Raw genomic sequence first — 24,974 nt, 5'->3', positions numbered from 1 at the left:
GGTCCCTTACAGTCAGTCTGTGCTCTGGGATCTATTTCCATAATGGCTGGGAGACAATAGCAATAAATAGTAGTTTCTAAGTCTTTCTCCTCAATTAACCATACCAAGATATTCTGTCCTTTGAAGCAACAGATTATGCAATGAAGCAATGAAGGAAACCTTGCAAAAAAAGGTCCAGAAAACATAGTTACTGAGTTTTTTTGCTTGTGTTTACTAGGGTGTTAACAGCTTATATGAAGTGAAATTTGAAAATGGAAAGGCCTACATGTACCTATGCATCTCCTTCTCTGGGTTACCAGAATTACCTTGTTTGACTAGGAAATACAAAACAAAATCTGTTTGTTGGCACAAGCAACAGTGAAGCTGCATCAATAAAAACAGAAGCTAGCACTAGAAATGGTTTAATTAAAAAAAACAAAACATCCAACAGTTCTCCAGGAAGCCGTACTCTCTTGGGAGACCAAGCACCTTCTTTTGAGTTTACTCCGAACAGAACATTTAATAAAAGTAGGGAACACGATAACATTTTCAAGTTATCTTTAGCAGGGCAAGTTTCATTTAAGTCTAAACCTGCAACAGGCTCCATGGCAAAAAATCAGTGGCAGTTTAGTTATGGTTAAAAAACACACAGGTTTAAAAGCTTCTTCAAACTTGATACAGGTTGTTTCAATGCTGGAATCATTAATAAGTAATAGAATACAGATTACACAGTTTAACTGGTTTGTTAATCACAATTCAGGTAATAAAATAACCACTGCAATCCGCTCAAAGCAGCTTTTATTAAAGATAGTGTCAAGATAAGTCAATGCATAATGAAGCTTTCCCTCCTACAAATATGTAAACAAGTTGACAGCAAGTTATTATTACCATATAAAAATTAAAGCTTACATTGCATTTTTTAAAGCTGCTAACTTCAGTCGCAATGTAGACAGTCTCTGGTCTGTAACATTTAAAAATACAGTTTCTTGAAAAATGTTAAAGTATTGCCTTTGCACATATACATTTTCTGTAGAAAAAATACTTTAAAATTAAAATACCAACTTTCCACTAACAAAAGCAACTCCAAAAATAAAACATCTTTTGTCCTGAACAGCGTGTTAAACGCATCTAGCATTCACTACACCATTCTGTTTAGCCAAATTATCTTCTTCTCATTTTAAAATTCACTATAGCTTGCAAAAAGTATCTTCGATAATATTCAGTTACTTTCATATAGCAAAGCCACTAGTGTTAAGTAGCCAATATTGGCAGTTACCTTGTAATCAGAGTTTGGCCTGAGCTCATTTGCAACTGAGGCCATCAATTTAATCCTCATCCTCAAACTGTGTATTTTAATATGTACAATAGGCTCTTGTTAGAAAAATCTGAGTCTGTCCAGATATAATTTGGAAAGGCTTAAAACCTTTATATGATTTAAATTCATATAAGATAATATCTATTTCTTGTTAAGTTTTTCTTCAATTATCTTAGCAGTCCTCTTGGTTGCAGTCCGCTTTGTTCGTAAGATCATCTAATTTAACATGAACTACATTTTATATTCCAAAACCAAACAGAATATTAAGCTCAACTTTGATTTTTGTTTAACATTTTTCCAAGACATTTACTAGCAGGAGCTACACAGATCATTTTTGCAGCTGCTAAGGCAAGAGAGTTTGAAAATTCCTTGTGCACAAAGTTTAAAAGGTTATTTAATATTTCAAAACCAAACTAAACTAAATCCAAGAAGCAGAGAGAAATACATGTCACTCACTAATCGTGCCACCGTGCCTTGCCAAGCATCAGCTGACAATAAACAACAAGGGCTAAAAGAAAATAAAATGAACATGTTTCAGGATGAATTCAAGGAGCAAAACTGAGCTATCAAGGAAATAATTTTACAGTAGGATATTAGATTAAAAAAACAGCTAGGAAAACACTGGAAATGTTATCATTTAAGACAGTATCTGAGAGAACACAAGCACTTTTATATGCAAACAGTAAGAAATATGAATAATGCTGCTAGCTTCCTCGTTCCATGCATAGTTCAGAAAAAGCAGAGGTTTTTTAGTCTTTGTCACTACTTAGTTAGAAAATTAAGTTTGCAAGAAGTTACAGCCTCAAGTACAAAATTAGATATAGAGCAACTTGCTGGCCAGGAGCGTGGTGGAGCCTGAACTATTCAATGATCTCTAGCCCTGCAAATGTGAAAAGAAACAGGATCTACATGAATCTGTAGCAGCAGCTGTAATTCTGAAAGAAGGGTTCACGCTAACTCCTTCATGCAGGACTCTGATTTGTAGAAAGATGTCAATTTTATTGCCATGCTTGCCAATAAAACAAACATGATGAGTTAAAGCAAGATGTGGTAGCAAGCCCAGAAGGGGAACACTCGCTGGAGTGTTAAGAGTTAGAGATTCCACCCAAGACCCAGGTTAGTTCTATTTTAAAAAAGGAGCAAGATGCAAACAAGAGCCTGAGTTTCCTCTAATGTCTCACATACCTCAACACACAAAACAGCTTTCCCTGCATTAAAGGAAGCAGATTAGAATCACAAACATTCCTAGGCCATGGGTGATGAGCCAGGCCACACAGAGGCTGCCTTTCTGGTCATTGCCTCTGACACAAACAACAGCTCCTTACAAAAGCCAAGTCACAAGTTGCAGGCTTAATTAGAGGATGGGATTTTTTGCACTATACTCATTTGGGAGAGAGCAGCCTTCCTTTCTTCTGGTACAAAACTGTGTCTTCAAGAAAATTAATACAAGCCTTGGCCTTTTAATCACATGGACTGTTGCAAGTTCTTACAAAAGCATTTATCTTCCTCAGAGATGCTAGAAGCACTGCGTCATCAGTATTGTTATGTTGGACTGAGGCTTTGCGCTTCACGTACAAATGCCTCCAACAGCAAGTAATACAATGCCAATACAGACCAACTGCTTTTTTAACCACACAGTTTGAACCCTGGCCCAAAGTCTAAGGAGGACTACTTCAAATGTCAGCATATATTCACAAGCCATTAAGTGCCCACCAGCAGTTAACCTGTTGTAGCTGTAATGTAAACAGAAAAAAACTGCAGCAGGCCCAAGCCTTAAGGATATGTCTGAAAGAGCTGCAACAGACTTACAGATAACTGCCTCCCCCCAGATACTTGGAAGAAGGTCTAAGGATTGAAGTCTGAGATTCAAGGATAAGAGGGATCATACACCATATTCTCTTTAAGAAAAGTAACACCATCTCTCCTCATGCCAAGTACTAAAATACTAACTACAAAAAGTGCGTGTTTTCTCCTTGAATCCACAGGAGAAATATAGTCACACGGGAAACTAAAATCAGCCTACTTCTCAGAATTGCAGAAAACAGTACCAAAGAGACCTCAAAAAGTCATTGTGACAAGTCCCTGCCTTGAATGATATTCCAAATTTAATCTTTGTGCAAACAGTTATGCCATGGGACTCTGGGTTATAAAACGGCTGACTAAATCAGCGAGACTTTTAGAAAAAGCTATTTCTATGTAAATGGTTTAGTAATAACTTCAGGAATAGAAGAAAGTACTGTACAGCCAATTTTAGAATCCACGTATGATATGAAATATACACACATACATGTTCTCATATATATATATTCATTTTTAAAAGCAATGCAGAGCAAAACCAAGCCAGGGCCTGAATAATCTATCACACATGCCTTCATGTCGGCATGACTTCTAACACACAGCTGATGGGCTGATCAGATCCCTGAGATCTATCACTGGAATTGCTACAAGTTGTACTTACCACAATTTCAACCAAAAACTAACTTAATCATTTTACATCTCTCTAGGTGAAAGCAGAAGAAAGACACAAACAAAACAACAAAACCCCCAAACAAAACAAAACCCATTACAAACAAAAAAACCACACGGCCTTGTAATACATAGAAAGGCACCTGATAATATTGTTAGTAGCACTTATCTACAGCATCCTAAGCGTAGTTAAGCAATCTAGATAAACTAAAAAAGATTATGAAATACAAGAACTGCTGGCATTCAAAAGATGTCCAAGCCACCTATGAAGCCACTAAAATGACATGTGCAGCTGTAAATCAGTAAGAGTGCAAAACCATACAGTTTTGCATAAAGTGCTAAACACACCCCCAGTTTGCACCTGTTAGTATTACATAAGTTGTTAAGCTTGGCAATATGATGCACAGTAATGATCTCAAGGATGTACCATATCTATCTTGTCTTTTCCCACCATCATCCACTGCCCTTTGTACTGTACATTCTTATATTACACAAAGGCCTTTTCAGGAAGGCCGTTCAGAAGAACGTTTCAAGTATACTTGTTTCCATGTAAACCTGGGGACACCATGGGTTCAATTTTCACAAGTTCAAAATACTTACAATTTCTGCTAATTCATACTGGAGTTGTAATTATCTCAATCTGTTCAATATCTCTGTAAAAATACTGTTTCCTGTTACTGACTTAACTCCTATTAAAGGAGTGCTGAAATTCATACTAAAACTTGCCCAGGTGTAAGTCTAAACAATAAGCAATTAAAGGAAAGCAGAGTAATATTTTATCCAATCGCTTAGGTTCATAAAACCAAGTCCTACCATCTCTATTCATACATACTCATTATATGAATCATACACAGATCTTTAACATTTGACGCACTAAATTCAAGTTATTATAATACAGCAGTTTGTCTTGCAGGCACTGTGCAATGCACTTAGAAGTATACAGCAGCTCTCTTCTTTGTTCTGTACTTCAGCGATCCGTACCGTATCTGAGGGGAAAAAAAGAAAGTTTTAACTTAACAAAGAGTTGAGATCACTTCAGGCGGAAAAGTAATTTACCTTTCCACTAATCCCATCTAGTAAGCATCTTTAAATGTGCTTTGGACAGTCCACAGGTTCAGTAAGAGAATCTGCCCCTGACTGAACGAGATACAGTTTCAGAATGGGGCAAGAGGGGCAAGTCTCGACTGTTTTCCCAGAATCATCCACAAACTTTTATGGGATTCCATAGGCGTTTATCCTGAAGTATCTTTTAAGTTTTGTTACACGTGCAAATCTAAAGCACGTGTATTCCCACATACAATCTTCTCTTTGTGGGTTTTAAATCAAAGCAGGCCATATGTCTGTGGGAACAAAAAAATTCCAAATCATCTTTAATCCATTAAATAGCAGATGTTTACGTGTGCACAACAGAGACATGCAAATGCAGATGACAATACCGCTACCTACAGCCTTTCAAGGTGAGCAGTTCCTGGAATCTGGGCTTGGTGGTGCCATAATTAGCATTACAAGCACAGACTATTTCCTTGCCCTTTTTCTTTGCTTAGTTGGATTCACGTATTTCTCTTTAACACCCCAGGGTACAAAAGCTCCAACCTTAGATATCGTTATCACATACTACCTTCTCCATTTAGCATCCTACAACCCAGTTATTGCTGATAACCACTCTAAGATTTAAAAAAAATACATTTCTGCATTATTAAAATGATACAGTACACTGTAAAAACAAACGCAACAATTAACTAAGATTATACTTGCCTCTTTACGGCCTTTAATGCTTTTCACAGATTTCATGCTCTGAGTTCTTCGAAGGCCTCTCTGAGCAAACATTTCATCCTCTGAATGTGTCCCCTCCATCTCTTCATCTGTTTTATCATCTCCAGGATTTTTTTCCAGTGAAGTTCTGTAGCCTTTAAAAAAGAGTTTTACAAAAATGTTTAATAAGAAGTAGCTGTAACTTTTAGATTTCTAAGAAAGTTTCTAAAAAAGATCCACTTTTAGCATACATCCTTCATTCTTTTCTATTACACGGTCACTCTGCCGGGTGTTTCAAAACAGCAAAACACCTAGCCTGCCAGGAGCTCATTACTTATAATTCTGCCTTTTTAAATTAACAAGCTATTTCATTCCATAAATGAAATGGTCCCTTAATTGTCTAAAGTTAAACCATCAATCTGCCACCATCTTCTGCTTTACACAGACCTGCAAAAACTATGGCGGGGGGTATGGACAGGATGATCTTTAAAGATCCCTTCCAACCCAAAGCATTCTATGACTCACAGGACCTTTCTTCACACTTGTGTACCATTCTGTCTGTTTAATACTGACCTTCCTTTCAGACAGATATCAAAGTACTGTTATGAGTTGTTTACATGCAGCAAAACTAGGACCATTATCACCACCAAAGATTCCCACTAGAGGGTGCAAACCGCTTAAGAACCAGCACCGCAGAGCGCCCTGGGGTCTAAACGCCCGTCCCACCACAGCCCCAAACACTGCCTGGTTCTTTCCCTCCTCCAAGCTCTCCTTCCATAAGGCCATTCCAGAACCTACAAGCTGTAGCACTCGGAGACACCTTTTAGACTCCAAACCCAACTGTACTCACAATCAACGTATGCTTCATCTTAAACTAGTACTTCATTTAGACTTAAGTAGATTCTTCTCTTTTGATCATTTCAGTTATTTCCCCAAAACTAGTATCACACTCAGCTACTCCACAGGTACTTAAGACAAACTTGCCTCTTTGGCCATTCTTGAGGAATTACGTCTCTGCCTCCAATACTGTTTCAATTAGTCTTTTTCAATATGGAAAATCTAAACCACAACTGTTACTCATACAGTTTCTGACCAGGCATGTTTGCAGTGACACCCAGGCTTCCTTATCTCTATTTGTTAATACTTCTTCTGATACATCAAAATCCCATTTGCTTTTTTCACAGCAAGCACACTGGCAGGTCAGTCACCCGAAGATGAATTTCCTTCTACAATCAGATCTCTTCAACTGATTCGCACAGAACCTCCACATCAAATCACAGAACAACGTAACATTCTGCTAAGTGCAACAACATGTTGCTATGTAGTGTTCCTGACTATCAGTGGTTTGTCCTTTCCTTAAAACTCTAATGCAGAAGAAACTTCAAAAAATATGAGAGGGTGTACACTAGATTTGGGTGTAGACGTAGAAATAATTACTAAGAAAGCATTTTGACATGTGAGATTGAATCTCACAGTCATTTACACAGTATAATCTGTACCAGAGTAATTTGTTTTCTAAGGGAATTTTAAAGATTTTCAAGCTATTTCTGACAGATAACTAACACTGTCTTACTGAGCCCCTGCACAACAGCTGCAATGACATCATCCCTGATGCAACTCTTAATGAACTCTTGAGCTTTCTTGCTGGCCAGGACCCTTTGTCTTTAAGCCGACAGACACAGAACACCTTCTGGGCTCCATCAGCAATTCAACTTAGGGCCATTCAGGTGACCACATACTCCTCTGAAACACCATAGGCTACTGTGTGATACCTGGAATTCCTTCTGCTCTACAGGCACGGTCCCTCCCCAAAATGGAAGGATGAGAAGTGAAAAGACAAGAAATAGACCAGTTATTTCTTTTATGTGAAATATTAACCACTTTATATTGTAGCCTAACTGCTTAAAAAGGTGCAATTGACAGCCTTCCACGGCAACCTTCCTTCAAGCATCATAGGCTCAAGAGCAAAGTGATTATAACAATTAATAATATTACATATTATAAAATGACTAATAATATAATAAAATATCTCTGCCAACACATGTTGGTCACCGTACACCATCTTTTGAGTGTTCATGTGCATCAGTGCATCATGACAAGTAAATGCCTTCATTATTCCTCTCTCCACAAGTAATTTTACATTTTGAATTAGCATTACAGTTCTACTGAACTCGTTTCCATTAATTTTCTCTTCCAATTTACTGAGTTTCCAAAAATTTTCGTGTTTAACTTTTTGTACATTTGCCATGGAAACACCACTTAATCACTTTTTTTTTTTAAATTTCCAATTAAGCTTTACTTTGGCAAGGAATTCTTGTTGCTAATTGGCAAAGACAGGAGTAATGAGTACTGTATAACTACACTGGTAGTGGCTGTGAGAAGAAAACAATTCAGGGAGCATTTCTCAACTGTCATAATGTATCTTGTTCAAGTTAACCCTGATTAAGTGCATAGGAATTCTTTGAGGTATTTAAATTTCTAAATTGGGTAGATGTATTTCTGCTTTCCCACATCTGTTATTGGTGAATTGTTCTTTTGGATTAAAAAAAATAGATAAATACTTACCTGAAGATTCACTGGCAGAGGCTCTGGTTTTCTTTTTTGCTTCTGGTAACGTCTGATAGGATCCCTGTCCTACTGGCTCATCTCCTTGTATAGTAGTCAAATCGTGCATACTGAAACTTCTCAGTTTCTCAGTTATCGCACCTTGACTCTGAAATACAACAGCAGAATCTTTAAAAACAAAGCAAAGGTTTAACTTTGCTCTTCAAGGTGGGTTAAGATGTTTAAGCCCATGCTTCCTTGTTGCACTACAGGATTCACAGAACATAAGCATGCAGTAGACTTAGATAAGCTCTCACCCAAGCTTAAGTGTATATTGCTCCTGGACAAAAGAGTCTACAGATAAGCTATGAATTTCAAATATGCATAAGAAAGGAAAAAAAAAAGTATTAAAAATATACTCTAACATTAACCCAAGTAACCGGCTGCGAAACCACAAAGCAAAGAGGTCCTGTCTGGACTACAAGGAAGGCTAACAGGTTCTCTTACTGATGTAGTTTTAACTGATATAACACCAACCCAAAATCTAATGCGACATAAAAGAAAAGTCGATTGCATTTGAACATTAGTATTCCTTCTCTGGTTGTTCTTATGTCTTTTCTATACAGGATGTACAGAAAGTTTCCCGATAGAAAAAAAGGTCATCAAGCAGTTCTTTCATCTTACACCAGATGATGTTATTACTAAAGCACTGAAACTTAATTTATTGTATAAGCAACTAAAAGGACAAGCACATTACTCAATGTCATGTTAAAATAACATTCAATTCTTTCTTGCTGGCATATGAGGCAAAAAAATAACCATTTTAGAGGAAGGTTTACAAGCCCGTGCATGAATCACACTTTGTGCATGGGTTAAGGATTTTGCTTCATTCTTATAAATGAAGCTTTTGAGTAAGATTTCTCATTTGAACATTGCTAGCTGGCTGTAGCAGAAATCTGAGTACTATTCCACACACCATTCTCTACAGGACGACCAGCGTAAGGCAGTTCTTATACCACCAACCACAGCCATTTGTTCCCACTCTCACGGCAACAACTGTTAGCAGATGGTAGACCAGCACACTAAATTATTCCATGTTAAAAATAGCCATGTATAACTAAGAGACAGTAGAATGATACGCCTTAGGCTTGCATGGTCACTGAAGGCGGTGGAGGTGGGGAATGGCTGAAACCCAGTATTCATTTTCTAGTGACTAGTCATTAGTACAGCTTATAAAGGTAAGACAGTGTGCTACACAGGCAGAAAAACCTGCTGTAATTCTTACAATACCATTCATACATTGCCACTAAACAATAATAAAGAAATGGTTTCCTATGAGAGAAGCAGAAGCCTTTACTTTTTTAATTCTTCCTACATACATGTAGGATGACTGACAGTTCTGAAGAACACAACTGCAGCTGGCTTTTGAGTTAGAATGCACTACTGACACTGTATGGTCTGTGTATAAACTATTGTAGAAATTCTAAAGTAAATTTTATTCCCTAAAATGGCTTATTTAAGGCAGGTCTGTCCTGCCTTAAAGCAGGAATCCTGGCCTTCCACTACTCCAGTTCTTGCTTTGAAAAGCATTTGTACAGTAAACCAAATCAGGAACCAGCTATGCCTGAGAACTAACAGTCAGCTGTTAGGACATTAGAGAAGAGAACTGGAGAGACAGGACTGCTTCTTTTGACAGCAAGTAACAGCTTACAGTGTCTCCAGTTAATCAGTCTGCATCCATTGCCTAAAGAAATGCAATTGGGCTCAACTCTCAACCACTGAACACCAATAAATGAATAAAATGGACCCAGCTGGTTCTCAGTAGAATCCATATAAACTCAGCAGACATTCACTCACTAAATGTGGACAGAATCTACTATAAAAGTCATAGACGCTGGATTTGGCCAGAAACAAAAGTATAGGAAGACACGCTTGCATAATAGTTGCACAGAAATTACATTCATCGTGTGATGTACTACAAAAAAGACATTTGGAAATCATACAAGATAATGCAATTAAAATTATAATAACTAACATGCCAAGAAGAATTCACATTACAAGCTCGTATTTCCTACTCCACTGTAGATAGAGAGGACTAGATCCAAGCTTGGAATGCTCAGCCTTTTTTTTCAGTGCAGCTTTTGGTACAGAATTTTGTTTTTCAAGGGGGAAAGAAGTCAAACTACGTGCCATAAAGTAACATTGTGCCCTTAACCAAACTGCGCGCTTGATGAGGCTACAGCTCCTGTGAAGCACGGCCTCATTCAGCAAGGACATAACAGATTCATACAATGGGCCCTTCACTCCAGAAGTACTTGCCAAGATGGAAGGTTTTACTCGTTACACCCAGCAAATATTAAGAGGTTTGAAAGGATACATATACAAATAAGATATGCAGAACATATGCCCGAGAGTCACAGTATGAACAGAGGTTGCACAACTGCTGCTTTACTGCCCAGTCATGGTCAAACATTATACTAATCCTACACAGGTACTCCCTATAATCCCCCCACCCCCATCTCCTCCTCCCTGAACACAGTCTCCATCCCACCCCTAAAAAGATCCAGTCTAGTCAAATCAAGATTGATTTCCACTTCACACACTGCATTGACTAATCGGAGGACAAATATCAAGCAGTTTCACATAAGTGTGAGGTTTTTCAGTTATAAAAACACCCACACACCCCACTGGGCTCATACAGCACTGGAGCTTTAGGAAAGTTCTTCCACTTCCCACGTCCAAAAGAAGCAGATAATTGGTTTCTGCCAAAACAAAGCTTTTTGTGAGGATATGGATTACTATCAGCTCAGGATGAAAGTCTGGATGAAAACCATTAAATAAAAAGCAGGAAATCAGAGAATGTTAACGTTTAGAATATGAACACATTAAGACCTTCGCTATCTTGTTTGACAGTTCAGAGTTACAAGTCACAGCTTGAAAGCAAGATGTTTGCCCACAAAACAGAAGGTAGCATCATCCAGTTGCAGGTGGAGCTAAGGGGATCTCCTGCTTCCACACTCATGCCACGGGTATGGCAGCAGCCACCGCCTCTCCCAGCCCCAGGACAGGGATCATGGCAGAGCAGTCACCACGCCTGCACTGGTGCCCCATTATTCCAACAGTTCCTACCAGTAAGGAAGAAATAGTGTGGGCTGCATCCAACCCAGAGACTGCCAACTAAATTACATCACAAAAGGCTGAGATGCACATATTTACAATTACAATGCAGGGAAAAAAATCAGAGAACAACTTCAGTGCTCCAATTTCTATGTAAATAAACCCTGAAGAGAGATGAACTAAGAAGTCTGTATTGTCTTAAACAAAACACAAGTCTGGAAGAATAAGTCTGCTTATTTATTCAAGAGTATTGCCTAAAACATATTAAATGGTTTTCAGAGACCAGCGACCAACCTGAAGCACAAATTTGATGAGTTTCTAAATGTAGTGTTTTATAAATACAGCTTACTTAAAAGACTCCTTTTGAGACTCTCGTAAGCTATTAGTATGCCATCTCATCAGCTGACCCTCATCTATGAGATGCCCTTCTCTATTTTGCTATCAAGCATGTATTTTTATAGTCTATAAACTTAAGCCAGGGAAGCTGCTGCAATCAGACACCATACAGTGTATCTGCCTCAGGGGCTGCCGTTTTTGTTTTTTTTTTTTACTGTTTAAATTGGACTTGCATCCTCTCAGTGGTCAGGATCACTGAACAAAGCAGCTTGCCTGGGCTGGACAAGTTCTCAATGGACGCTGCATCCACAGAGCCGCGTGGAGCTTTGTGGCCGCAGGGCTGCAGCGCACAGCACCCACATTCCCAGCTGTTCTCTCCCTGATCTGATCCAGGCTGACGGGGAATGACTTCTGTTCCCTTTCTCAACCTGGAAAGGGACTGCTGTCCTGCGAATGACCTCTGCAGCGTGCCAGGCAGTCCCAGCAGGGAGGAGGGATGAAAGCAATATTGCTGGTGAGCCGAGCTGCTCATAGTGATGCTGGCTGCGCGCCAGAGCTGGCTGCAAGATCCCTCCTTCCTCTGCCATGCCCTGAGTGGGAAGAAGGGGAAGTCTGTGCGAGGCTCAACCAGCAAAGAGGCAGGAGATGCAGGATGACTAAAAGACATGCAGAAACACAGCCCTCAATTATTCTGATTATTTTTTTTAACCAAATAATACATTACAAATAAACAATGCTTGTGTGATCTCATAAAGAAGGACAGTTAAATCGGCAGCCATCCTGCACATGGCGACACAAAAAGCAGTTTTCTCTAGTAGCCTAGAAGTCCTAATTTATATGTTGGCAAAAACTGGAACGTACAGGTAACTGGTGTCTCAGATCTGGCAAACAGATATGTCAAAATACAAGATACGTCAAAATACAAGATACAACCAGTGGAACTTAGTGTCGTGGATATAATTTCCACAAATCCATACACTATGGAGCTGAAAGAGCTCCAATAGCTTTCCTATCATTAAAAGCATCTTCACAGAATTGTTTAGGTTGGAAAAGACCTTTAAGATCATCAAGTCCAACCATAAACCCAACACAACCTTGTTACAGGTTCTTTTGTACTCTGAAGAAAAATTTAATTAGTCAACTGTAAAAGTCAGCCTAGACCATATTTCACCTCTAAATCTCCTGAAATCAGGATTTTACAAAGATTTGTTTTCTTAAATTCACATGACAGTAACAATTTATTTTTCTAATGCATGCTGTTTAGCAAGTTTTGAAACACTACATTTTATATGAACAGTGCCTAATTAGTACAGCTAAAAATATCTGTATAGGAATGTGAGCTACAAGCCACAACTCCTGCCAATTACGTTTTAACTACAGTGGAGCAGATTTAAATCTACAACAAATTTAGGTAGACTGACTTGGCTGGCTGCTCCATCCTCCCCTCCACAGCCAGCTGGCCTTCTCATACTAATCCCATATTCCTTGGAGAAAATAGCTTTTTCCCCCACACTTAATCTTGTAAATATTCCAGAGCGTCCAAGCAATTTTACCACCTTTCTAAAGTCAGTATAAACAAACATCGTAGTACCTTTTGCTTGGACACTTTAGCAAACAGAAGTTTTGTTTGGACCTCCTCTTGTGTAAAACCTCCCACATTCTCTACTCCTAATTTGAGATCCGATATCAGAATGAGCATGCCTGCTCCTTAAAAAAAAAAAAAAAAAGTGATGAAAGTGTGTCTCCTTGCCGTCACAAGTGATCCCTCTAATAGGATTCCATTCCTGAAATCCTATAGCGTGCTCCACCAGCTCACGCTGAAGGGATAATCTTTTCACCTGCTGGAGGCAGCAGTCAACTCTTGAAAAACAGGGAATAAAATCAAGAACACATGCATTGTCTCCATTTGCTTGCGTGGAGCAGTCACGCTCAGCTTTTTGGAATGACAAGCCAATGAGAGGTTTAACATGCCAAAACAGAGATTTTTTAAGAGTCTCCTCTTTAATGCCGTTTAAAAATCAGGTCTAATTTTAGGCCTTCTGTATTGTGGTGGTTGTTTTGCCCAAGCATCTCATCTGCACTGAACTAATTCTGTACAAATATTTGGGAGCACGTTTAACAAGTTTCAACAAATGGAGCAGGCATCTCGCCAGCCACAGCTGAAGAGCAATGAAATCTAAACACAGACATGTAGGAAAAAGTTATTATTTCAGAAGGAAGTGGGAAAAGATATTGTGTTCTTTATTTCACGATACTTCTCTAACACCGTAAGGATTAACAAGGAAATATCCCACCTTAGCCAGACGTAAGGAAAACACACAGAGTGTAAGTATCATTACAGGTGCATGTTGTAATAAATTACTATTTGCTGTCTGGCAAGGAATTTGCATTTTAGCTTCTAGCATAGCTCTTAAACATTTTACCAGTAGAGTACTTTGAGGTTTGGTTTTGGGTTTGTTTGAGTTTGGTCTTTCTTATTTATTTATTTATTTTTAAATAACTTATTTTCACTCTGAGTACTTTCTTTACATTAGAGATGTCCTCCATCTCATTCTACATTATTTCATGCCTCAAGGCAATACTAAAAATTTTAAAAAAGAACCTGCAATCAAATTGAATCACATTCGCAGTATTTTCGGTTCTTTACGTCCATATTTTAAAAGAAAAATTATGGTTTTTGCACTACCACCCACATATATCTTTAAAAAGAAAGAAAATGAACAAACAAGAGATGCATGACTTTTTCCAAACCTTTTTGAGATAACTTTTGAAGATGCAGTTTTTAGAAGTATCCTTGATTTAGAAAGTAAGAAGTTCACATACAAGCACAGAAATTTAAGTTAAATGCAAGCTGTACCCACTTAACTTTGACAGCCAGGGATCTCTACACTGCTTTTTGTTATCTGCAAAGCGTTCAGGTTTTCAGTCCTGTTCCTATGAACACAGCAGTTTCATTTATTCCCACGAAGAAATTAATCCTAAAAGCCTTAAAACTGTCATTTAACTAGGACACACACATCCTTTCACACATTTTTTTTTTGTGTTTTGGTTTAAATGACTTAGGTAGGATACACATTGCCTAAAGTTATACTTATTTTGTTGGGCCACAAGTTGCTTAGAATCTTACTTACAAGCCTGTATTGTTTCCTAGATCTAGAACCTGAAATTCAACTGAAGGTCGTGAGTTTTGCAGGGACACCCATTGAGAACACCACAGGTTACTTCATGATTTAATGTAAATTACATGACAAAGCAAAAATATGCTAAAAAGCGGTATGCAAACTTATGCTTAGTGTATTAAATTAATAATTCATTCACTAAATTGCAAACAAGTTAATCGTGTCAAGATAACTTATCTGTGGTAGTAATCTTTCATGCCTCACTTCAAATGTGGAGTTACCTCAAGTTGATTGGAGAAAAACAGCAGAAAAGCCAGAAATCCTTTAAACAGTTTGTTTACCAACAAGAAAGCACACAGACAGAAAAGAAACAATGGTCATCTTTACCAAAAGCCTTCATAGAAAACTGCATGGCATCTTTTGAATCACTGTAAACTGATACCCATCATCCAGGAAATAACTACAAGCCATCTTAAACACAGTATGAGGAGGACTAGAGCGCTGCAACCTTTAAGTTGTGTTCCATGTTTTCAATACATTTGCAGAATTCTCTTCTCTTGTATTTAGGAATGGCACATCCTCAGTACAATTACACTGTTCTATAAGTATAACAAGGACAAAAGCAATTAACGCAAGCAGAAAGTTACCTTTACAGCTGCTGTCACTGCAGCAGTTGCTGCCAAATTCAACCCTTGTCTTCCAAAATTCACCATGGTCTCGTAGCCTCTTTCTTTGGCTTGTACAATGTACTCATCAATCTCCTAAAAGCAAAACATATTTAAGATTTAGAAGGCTGCACACAAGATCCATGTTACCCCACAGTATTATTTTTTTATCAATAAAGGAACACAGAAGAAATCTTTAAGAAAATATTTAATGAGACAATTACTCTTGCCTTTGTATACTGATATTTCGTTCACTTATACTCTCTCATTTAAAAAAGGATTAGGTCTGGTCAAACAAGAAGATAAAATAGATCACTTATGTCCAGCTCAGAAACATTGCAGCTACATAGCAAGTTCCTTAAAGAGAGTAAGCTTTGCTTGTCAGACAAAAGCTGTTCAAGAAATAACATGTTTAAGATCAAATCAGGGAGCTCCTTAGAAAGGTAGAATCAGTTCACAAAGAACTTCTGAAGCCAGAGCTTTGACACAGTTAAGTACCAAGGACAACACAGCCATGACATTTATCCCCAGCAGTAGTAAATGCCTGGAGCTGGAGATAAAGGCTTCAAGGTAGTTCACAACAGCTAGCAGACTACAGGGAAAAATCCCTTTAGCTTATGAAGTTGCAAACTGTTTATAGTTCAACCTTCAGAAGGTCAGGATGATCTTACTGTTGAGACCAGTAGCGATCATGTCAGCTACCTGGCTTGCCTAATAAAGGCCAAGCCCAGCACTGACCTTTATGAATGCTATTTTCTGTACTGTGAGATTTTTTAGTGGTAGTTCTTGTTGACGGGAGCATGGAATCAAAAGGCAGAGATCAATGTGATCAGCGAGTGTTCACTTTATTGAGCTTAGCTGTTTCTTTATAAACCCTTTTCAGTTACATAACTGGGTGCCCACGAGGGTATCTACAGTGTATTATTGGTTAAAGGTAGCTGTCCTTAAGGCTGTTACTAACATATTATTGGCTAAACTACTGCACATGCTAAGAAACCAAGTTATACTAAACTTAACTATGTTGACAGTTCTCTTCAACTGTTTTTCTTTCAGCTGGTGCTTGTTCCCACAGAACTAGCCGCTACATTCCTCCCAGCTGGCCCCTGTTTATCTTTCAGCTCTCTGTTTCAAGGCCTTGTTAGAGTTGTTCAGTATTAAACAATCTCACAGTATTCAGGCCTAGTTCTCTGTAGAATGTTCCCACAAGTTCTCACCTTTGCTAATGGCTCTTTCCACACACTCAAACAGAAAACAGAAAAAGAGCTAAGCAGATCTGTGGCCCTGCCACACTTTGGCTAAAGCTGAATATCCCTTGGCTATGTTCTGTGCACACCAGAAAAGTTGATGTTGTTTGTCCTGAGAAGTTTTATTACCAGGCTATGATAGTAAAAAAAAAAATCTGTAACATGAAGAGCTGTTACTAAAACTGTGTTCATGCTTCTGCACAGAGAGTACCGCACATGCTTTTCCAGTAGAAAGTCAGACTGCATCACTTCCACTCAACTGGGCTCCCCAAAGCGCACCGGGTAGATCAGAGAACATCAAGCTAGCTCATGTCAATAGAAAGTAGAGCACTGTCTGCTCATAAAAGTTAAACAGAAGCGTATACACAGTCATGTGCACTTGCCTCTTCTAGTCCACGTTAACTCTGCCTGCAAACCAGTAACACACCAATCTGCTTTTATCGCCTGACTAGCAACCGTCAGCATTTCAACACACAGCATTTCCATATTAGGCATCAAAAATATGAGGAGTTATTTCTTACCTTTTCTTTAGAAGAAAGAAGCGGGTGAAGAAATTTTCTGTAGATTAAACTCGCCCCTCTGGTATACGGGGAAAGGAGCCAAATAACAAAAGCTATCTTCAGTTCATAGTACAGTGGAAACCTACAGACAGGTTAAAGGTTGCATGAAATCAACAACTGCAGTAATATACATAATAACTAATAACCACAAAGACACCTCTTCAAAAAACACAACTGCGTATTATTTGCATATAGGACTCGCCACATACAAGAAGTAACATTAGACAAATTAAAAAAGTTAAGACCTATGGATTTAATTTTTAAATTTTTAATTGACCTTATTGTCATTTAAGAAAAGTTAATACAGTTGCTTTGCATTATGGATTGCTGCAAAGAGAAAATTATAGCCCATCCTTTTAAGAGTTCCATTCCCTTTTCCAGTTTCTACAGCAAAGGTGGGGTTTCATAGTCCCTACTTTGAGTAATAGTGCACAGCAAGCTTGAAAACAGATTTGTTCCTGGAAAACAGGGCTGTCAACAAGCACAACTTCTTTATAAAAATTAAATCATTACAAATCAAAGAACATCAGAAACAAGTATAATTTCATACAGATTTTGTTATAAAACAGGCTCTTACCAAGAGACTGTTAGGTCAGTTACTGTTTCAGTGACTGTATAAAGAGCAAACACAATCCAATACATCATCCAGCGAACCTGAAAATTAAAACACCATCTTCAGTAAGAATTCTGATTTCACTTTTCACAGAATACACCGTATACCCAGTTCGAAGTTGTCAAAGCCAAACTTTCAAAAGCGTCTCAGACTGGGTTTCAAGTGAAGTTACACGAAGGTCCAAAGGGGTTTCTGTCCATAAACAGAACTGGTGGCAACTCCGAGCTAAGTGAAATGGCTGGGTCACCACAGTCATAACCTCACCTAGATCGGTTTCGCAGGTTTGATTCTGCCTCTAGAAAGCTTTAGTAACAAAAAAAAAAATTTACTGCAAGGAGTCCACTATAGCAGTAAAGGATATTTCACTCTTTTCCACATTGATCCATATGATTATACCATAAAAACAAAAGTCAGCATTAGCAAGCCAGGTGGTCCTTGCTTTCATTTCACAATGCACGTTATTCAGCTATACTTTGCATTGAAGTTCTGTGTGTGTGCTTAGCATTATTGCATTAACACCACAGCAAGGCAGGATAAAAGCATTTTCATGGAAATTTAATTACACTCATATGTCAAAAACTACAGAATTCTTGTTAATAAATTAAGTTTACATGTAAGCATCTTAATGCCTCAGAGGTTTGTACCAATATACTTCCAAGATTTACACGACACATCATTGTTTCAAAATCAGAAAATGCTCTTAAAACACAAGTTTTAGTTCTGTTTTCTAATTGTTAACTAAATCTCTCATTTATCTTTAATAGTTGCTCAGATCTGGTTGTCTAAATTGATTACATCTTTCAGAATAAATATTACAGAAGTAGTTCCATGCATTTGTCTTCTCTAAATTATGTTGCATTTGGCCACCAATATTTCCAGAATAGGTCAGCGCACACCACCACTGGTTATTCATACTATAACTGAACACCCACATGTTCCATAAATTCCAACACTATCTAAGCTAGAAAAATATACAACCATTTAAAAGAGAAAAGAAAGGAAAGGAAAGCGTCACCCCCACCCAGATGAAGTGAAGTCATTTGATTTTCAATATACAGGCTGCTAACTCCTCTGGTTTACCCGCAAAGCATTAAACACCACATTTGGTAGATGCTAGCTGAAGTTCTGGATTCACAGCATCCTCTTTCTAAAGGAGGAATATATACACTTTCTTACAGAGGACATGACCCAGATTTAAACTTTACAGCAATCTTTTATTGAAATGGATTTAAATAAGTACTCAAAACCTAATGCTACACTACTAACTACTTCATAGCTAGCATTATGTTTTAAAACCACTTCCTTCGCCATAACTTGAGACCTACTTTATCTCAAGTGCTTTTCTGCATTTCAATTTGAAAAACACTCAGTCATGTGATGACATTCCTAACTTCAGTCTCTCAGAGGATTTAGATATTTCAGGCTTGAATAAGCTAAGATGAATGTACACAACAGATGAAGTCATCTTGATAGGCCATGTGACACTCAGACTGGTGACCGTTCCATGAACCGGAGTCAACACCTGAACAAAAATATTCACATCCACCCTTGCCCCATCAACCTAAGCATGATGCAATGCAATTTTTAAGAGGCCATGCAAGACTGAATTTTGTTCCAATATATTTTACCCAGGCTATTCATTCTTTAATCAACTTCTATTTATCCAATTAAGGACAACAGGAGAAGTGGAGTTTCTTCACTAATTTGAAACTGCTATCTTCTACTTTGCCTTTTGAGGGAGTAGGGCAGAAAAATGGATTATAAATTCTTTGCATTATGTACTTTCCTGACAGAATAAAGTAAAACAGGGAAGTAACTCAGTGACCAAAGCCCCTCGTGATTGCAACTGGGTAACATTCTTGTGGTAATCATCGCTGCTCACACTGAAAAATAAATATTTTAACAGATTAATTCTAAACTGCAGTAACTACAGTAACTGCATTTTTCTCCACCTTACGCTTCTCTCTGTTCCACTTCTTTCCTCCACATCACCTTAACCAAATCTTTTCCTTCCCTGGTTAAGCTTTTTTCACCCCCTCTTTGAGGAAAAACAGACCAGTGAGAGCTACTCTCTTCTCAGGTAGATTTTGAATCCATTGATGAGCTCCAAACAACGACAATTCGGCTGCTGCTACTGTTCAAGCGGTCACTGAGAATCAGTTTGCCACTGCTTATACTAAGAGGCGTTGACAGAATTAGGCAACGTTTTTTTCTACACCCTGCCCAGAAGTGCATTATTTTGGGCACTTTGCTGAAATGCAATCAGCTCTTTCAAGTTTATGTTTAAAAACCCTTCTAAAAATATCTGAATACAGCATAGTGTGTTGGACACATTTCAGCAATGTGAGAAACCTTAACTCTAGCTCTCCAAACAAAATCATAGGGTTTCCAATAGATTCACACAGGTATTGTATCCAATACCAAGATGTTCAAGACAAGCTTTCATGCAATTTATTGCACTGCATAATGAAAATTTCACAGTTGTATGTCAGGAGCATTTAATTAAGCAATTAAAAGAAATGTGACTTACATATTCCTTCACATTTTTTGTCTTCACAGCTTTGTAAGAGTAATATGCAGGATACAGCATCCCAAACACCAGCCTATTGGAAAATAAAAAGAGCTTTCAGAATCTGTTATACTGCATCGGACAAAACAGTGACAATACATTATTACAGCAATTCAGCCAACTTAATAGAAAAAAATCCCCTTCTCCACCTTGGAAAAAACCCCATGATGTTACAGGTTGCAACCCCACTGCAGCAGAGTTACCTACACATTTCAGATGTTGAAGCCTTTTGAAGGAGTCCAGGCTACTTGAATTCCAGTTCAGCGTACTAATCTGTAGGATCCTATCCAAATACAGCTGTGCTACAATACAAAGACCTTTCATCCTAAGGCCAAGTAAAGCAGCAGTCAAAAATCCCTGAACTGTTCTATATCCAACTAGGAGAAAGGCCTGACAACACAAGTCAAAAACCTCACTTCACTCAAGTAACAGGAGGTCTGGAAACAGAAGGAATAAGAGACCAAACACCCTTCATTTTGATGAAATTCTGTAGAGAACAGCTCTTCCTCTCATTTTTGTCCCTGTGGAATACTCCATTCAGCAAATCATCAGCTATAACAGATCTCACCTCTTCCTTAACTCTTCTGGCTGAAATTACAACTATTAAGTATCAGAGATAAGGAAAGTCTTGTTAGTCCTAATAACTAATGCACCCTTTATACTAACATCACTTCTATTTTAAAACAGTAATACTTTTAATTTTAAACAGCAATTTAACCTTTCAATGCGACACCTTCTAGAATGTGGCAGAAACAAGAATCGGGACAGAACAGAACTTTTTGAGAACACTGCATTTGAAACAATTGATCTTCAAGCAGAAAGCAGTAAGACCATCAAGCTAAGCTAAAGAAAACCTCAAGTTAAACAAGAACACTAGCACAAGACAAACACAATTAAGGTAGCGGGTTTTCCCCATCTAGCCAATCTTTACACTACTCAATACTGCTCAAATCAAGACTCAGAAAAATCTCTGGTTTATTACTCACTTTTTTCTTTTAAATAATTCTTCTAGAACTTACACTCAAAACCAAAGAACAAGAAGCTTAACACCACAATATATTATTACTTATTAGCGTTCAATACCATTTTAAGATGGAAGTGTTAGAAAAACTGCCAGTTGTCCTCCAAAAGCGAGTAGATAGGACTAAGAATTAAAAAAATCAGCACATTTAGCCAATAATAATAGGAACCAGTACTGTGAAACTTTTATGTCCTGGCCAAAGCTGACATTTTAAGTGTGGTGCGATGTTTCTGCCAACTCCAGCATCACTACCTCCTTCACATAGGCAGAGTTATCTAATCTTAGTGAAAGGTACTGGGCAATTTAACAGTAAAAAAGCCAACTTGTCACCAGTGAGTGTAGTTGAAGGTCAGCAAATTCCCTTTTTACCTTCAATCTGTACATGACAGATTGTAAGAGAGAGATGGCTGCAGCTGACTGAAGCAGAAACACATAGAACAGGAGCAGCAGGGAGCCTGGGCACAATCACTATCATTGACATTAATGGATACAAAAGCCAAGCATTTTCTAATAATTTTCTTGTTTGCATTGACACCTCCCAAAATCTCAGAGTTGTCAGCAGCACCTACTGCTACGTTGAGTGCATCCCTCCTCTGGTATTTCTACAGTAACCACACCACACACTGCAAGGATGTGCCCAACTCTTCCAAAGCCCGGTAATTTTAAAAGCTTAAGTGTTGGGGTCTTTTTAAAGTTCAGTTTGTATTCACACTGGATATCACCGCACTGCACTGATGTAGCGGACAAAAACAAAGCCAGTTTCCACTTATGGAAACAGATTTCAGCCAAGTGTGATGTCATTTGTTTTATTTTACTAGCAGATATATGGATAATCCTGCTTACCAATGTAATTCTACTGCCAGTTGTACGCCTGGCTATTTCAGTTTTTCAGCTGTACTCGGCCCCTAATGCAGCACATTCCTTTCTGGCCCAGCCACTTCCTCTACAGACATTTTCCTCATTTAAAGAGAAATGGATCTCAAATACTCTAGGAGATTAAGATCAAAAGACAAAGGAAAAAAAAAGTATCAAAATGCCTTGAAATCTGAACAAAATAATGTATTTGTGTAGCCATGTAGCTGTATTAAAACAAACATAACCTACTAGCTGTATTATCTATTATTATCATAATCTACAGTCTTAGAGTTTAAGTAGCTTTAAAGGGCACAGTTATTTGAAAAATTCATTTCTGAAGCAAAGCAACTGAATTTGCATTTTACTGATAACTGGAAAAAATCAGTCTACCTGTGCACACACTGCTCTGGCACTGACCATATTGAACATGGACAGTAAACAACTCTAAAGGTAATATTTTATCAAAAAAAAAAAAGAAAAAGAATGAAAGCCACCAAGTCACTCAAAAATTCTACTTGCATCCAGATTCCCAAAACATTAAGACATTAAACCAATAGTGTATTTAAGACTTCAGCCTCTTCACAGTGTCAAAAAAACGCCCAAAAGAAGGAATAATGTTTGGCACTTAATTCTTTTGTTCCTCTGAAATGCAGAAAGACAAGGATCACAAGTGTTCCCTTACAGAAAAAGCCACTCGGTATGAGATACTTGGGGGACAGTGCCATTTGCTAAACTTCTTTTCCTTAGCAGCTTTGATAACAGAGATGACACCGATTTGTCCCCCCACTGACACAGAGCCAGGTCCCTGCTCATTTGTGCACCTACAATGTAAACAGGCACCTGTGTTCTGAAGGAGTACTTGACAGCACTTGGCAGGTTGGAGAATAATAGAATCCTCCTCATCTCTATGAAACTACGGAAGCAAATATATACACCTGATGCATTTCCCAACTGCTCACCATGCCTAGAGTTCTGCTTCCTAGGACTCACCTTTACTTGCACATTACGATAGGAGAACCTTCCACTCCCACCATATCCACACACAAGCCTTCCCAAGAGCTGGTCAGACACAATGGAAATAACAGCAGTAACGCAGAGGACTCCCAGCTCTGTCTGGGATATGAAAGCCTTAACTGTACCCAGTACCTATGCAGAAACCAGGTCTGATGTTGTTAGTATTATTTTGCTTCTACATAAACTGTAACTGCTATTCCATATTATAGTTAAAATGTTTAGTTGAAGCAAGGTTTCTCTTGAAAGCCACGTTTGCTAATGGAAACTGAATAGCAGAATGAAATCCGGTCTGAAGAACAATGGTCAAGTCTCTAACTTGCTATTCTTGGCCTCAGAAAGGGAAGATATGGCCACACTCCTTAACAACGCAGCCACGAGGTTTCAATCAGCACACACTGGAAGAGCATACACATTTGTGCTGAGACTGCACACTACTCATATACTTGCAAGCCACCCCCATAGGATAAGCAGTGTGGATTTTTGTCTTTCCTTTTTGGCTATAAAGCACGAATTCTAATCAGTTACGCATTAAGTTATAGCTGCTATGTATCTGTGTAGTACCCTCAACCTCAAAATAAGGCAGAAGTAGTATCTGCAAGAATCCTATTCAGGTAAAGAAAAAAAAAAAAAACTAACTGGAATGAAACAGAAAAAGCAAGGTGCTCAGTCATGCCTGCCAACACCCCCAAGGTTTACAATTGAGTAGAAGGCTCTAGACTAAGCCAGCTAATTCCTAAGTTTTTACATGTCCATACAAACAAAAGCTTAACCTAGCATTTTTTGTCCTGAATGTTTTTGAAAGGCACTACACTGAACAAAGCTTTTCTTTCCAGCACCTGAGAGAATTTAGTTCCATCTTGCTATCAGACAACATTCACGCATAGAACACTAACAATCTACATGAAAAGACTACGTATTCAAGTAACTACAAAGAACACACTCAGATAAAACCACTAGTCTGTTACAGCGGCAGGGGAGCATGAGGATAAGCTCCTGAACCTCTCACCAAACTGTATCCTATTTTTCCTTTGACAACCCCCATGCCTTAGGCAAGGAGCAGGGGAAATCACATAAATCCTATTAAGAGAATGTGTCTGCCAACAGTAGCAAACCTTAAACTCAGCAGCATCTTTAGCAGATTACAGTTACCAAAAGGCATGAACGCAATCAGAAACAGAACTGTTAAAATCTTACTAGCGTTCTTACACAGAGAATATCCCCAAAATCCATAGAAAAAAAAGCCCTGACAATTAAAGAATATACCCAGAAGCACTGACAAATCTGAATAAAGCACGTTCTTGCACAGAGCAAGAAGGCCATTAACTTGGAACAGCTTAGGAAGCTAGAATTCTCCAAAACTGCCAGATTCTTCCAAAGTACAGCATGACCAAGAGAAATGCAACTACTCAACTAGTTGAAAAGCACCTTAAAGTTTTAAGGGGAAAAGTAACCTCCCTATCAATTCCACTAGGATGTGGGAATTTCCCACGTCAGGAATACTTATTTAATGAACCCTAAGTACAGTAACTGCAAGCAGTCTGATTGAAGTCAATTAAGCCTTTATTCCAATGCAGAGTTCCAGGCTCCGTTACACGTATCCTAGCCACTCATGTTCCTGGAATATCACTTTGTTGACTTACCCCAAAACAGGGAACCTTTTGCCAGATTCTCTTCAAGTTCTCTCAATACAGAAAACAGCCCTGCCTGAACCTTGAAGGAAGTCCAAAGAGAGAACACAAAAAACATTTAGAAAAAAAACCTTTTGGAAGGGATGTTCTGTACTGGAACCTCTGCGGAAGTACTGG

General features: G+C 38.3%; 1 protein-coding gene across 1 annotated transcript in view; it reads right to left on the bottom strand.

The window, feature by feature from the left end:
- Nucleotides 1-385: 385 nt before the first annotated feature.
- The window catches only part of REEP3 (receptor accessory protein 3), a 37,517-nt gene continuing 12,928 nt past the window's right edge, over nucleotides 386-24,974 (bottom strand). Inside the window, exons 2-8 of the mRNA XM_069863211.1 lie at nucleotides 20,241-20,313; nucleotides 17,675-17,751; nucleotides 17,059-17,179; nucleotides 15,276-15,389; nucleotides 8,078-8,225; nucleotides 5,516-5,667; nucleotides 386-4,746 (exon numbers count right to left, since the gene is read on the bottom strand). Of these exons, the coding sequence (XP_069719312.1) occupies nucleotides 4,690-4,746; nucleotides 5,516-5,667; nucleotides 8,078-8,225; nucleotides 15,276-15,389; nucleotides 17,059-17,179; nucleotides 17,675-17,751; nucleotides 20,241-20,313 (742 nt within the window). The 3' untranslated portion in view covers nucleotides 386-4,689. The remainder of the gene's footprint in view (nucleotides 4,747-5,515; nucleotides 5,668-8,077; nucleotides 8,226-15,275; nucleotides 15,390-17,058; nucleotides 17,180-17,674; nucleotides 17,752-20,240; nucleotides 20,314-24,974) is intronic.

Source organism: Phaenicophaeus curvirostris, chromosome 9 (assembly GCF_032191515.1).
Source record: "Phaenicophaeus curvirostris isolate KB17595 chromosome 9, BPBGC_Pcur_1.0, whole genome shotgun sequence".
Lineage (NCBI taxonomy): Eukaryota > Metazoa > Chordata > Aves > Cuculiformes > Cuculidae > Phaenicophaeus > Phaenicophaeus curvirostris.
This window is presented reverse-complemented; position numbering and strand designations above follow the sequence as displayed.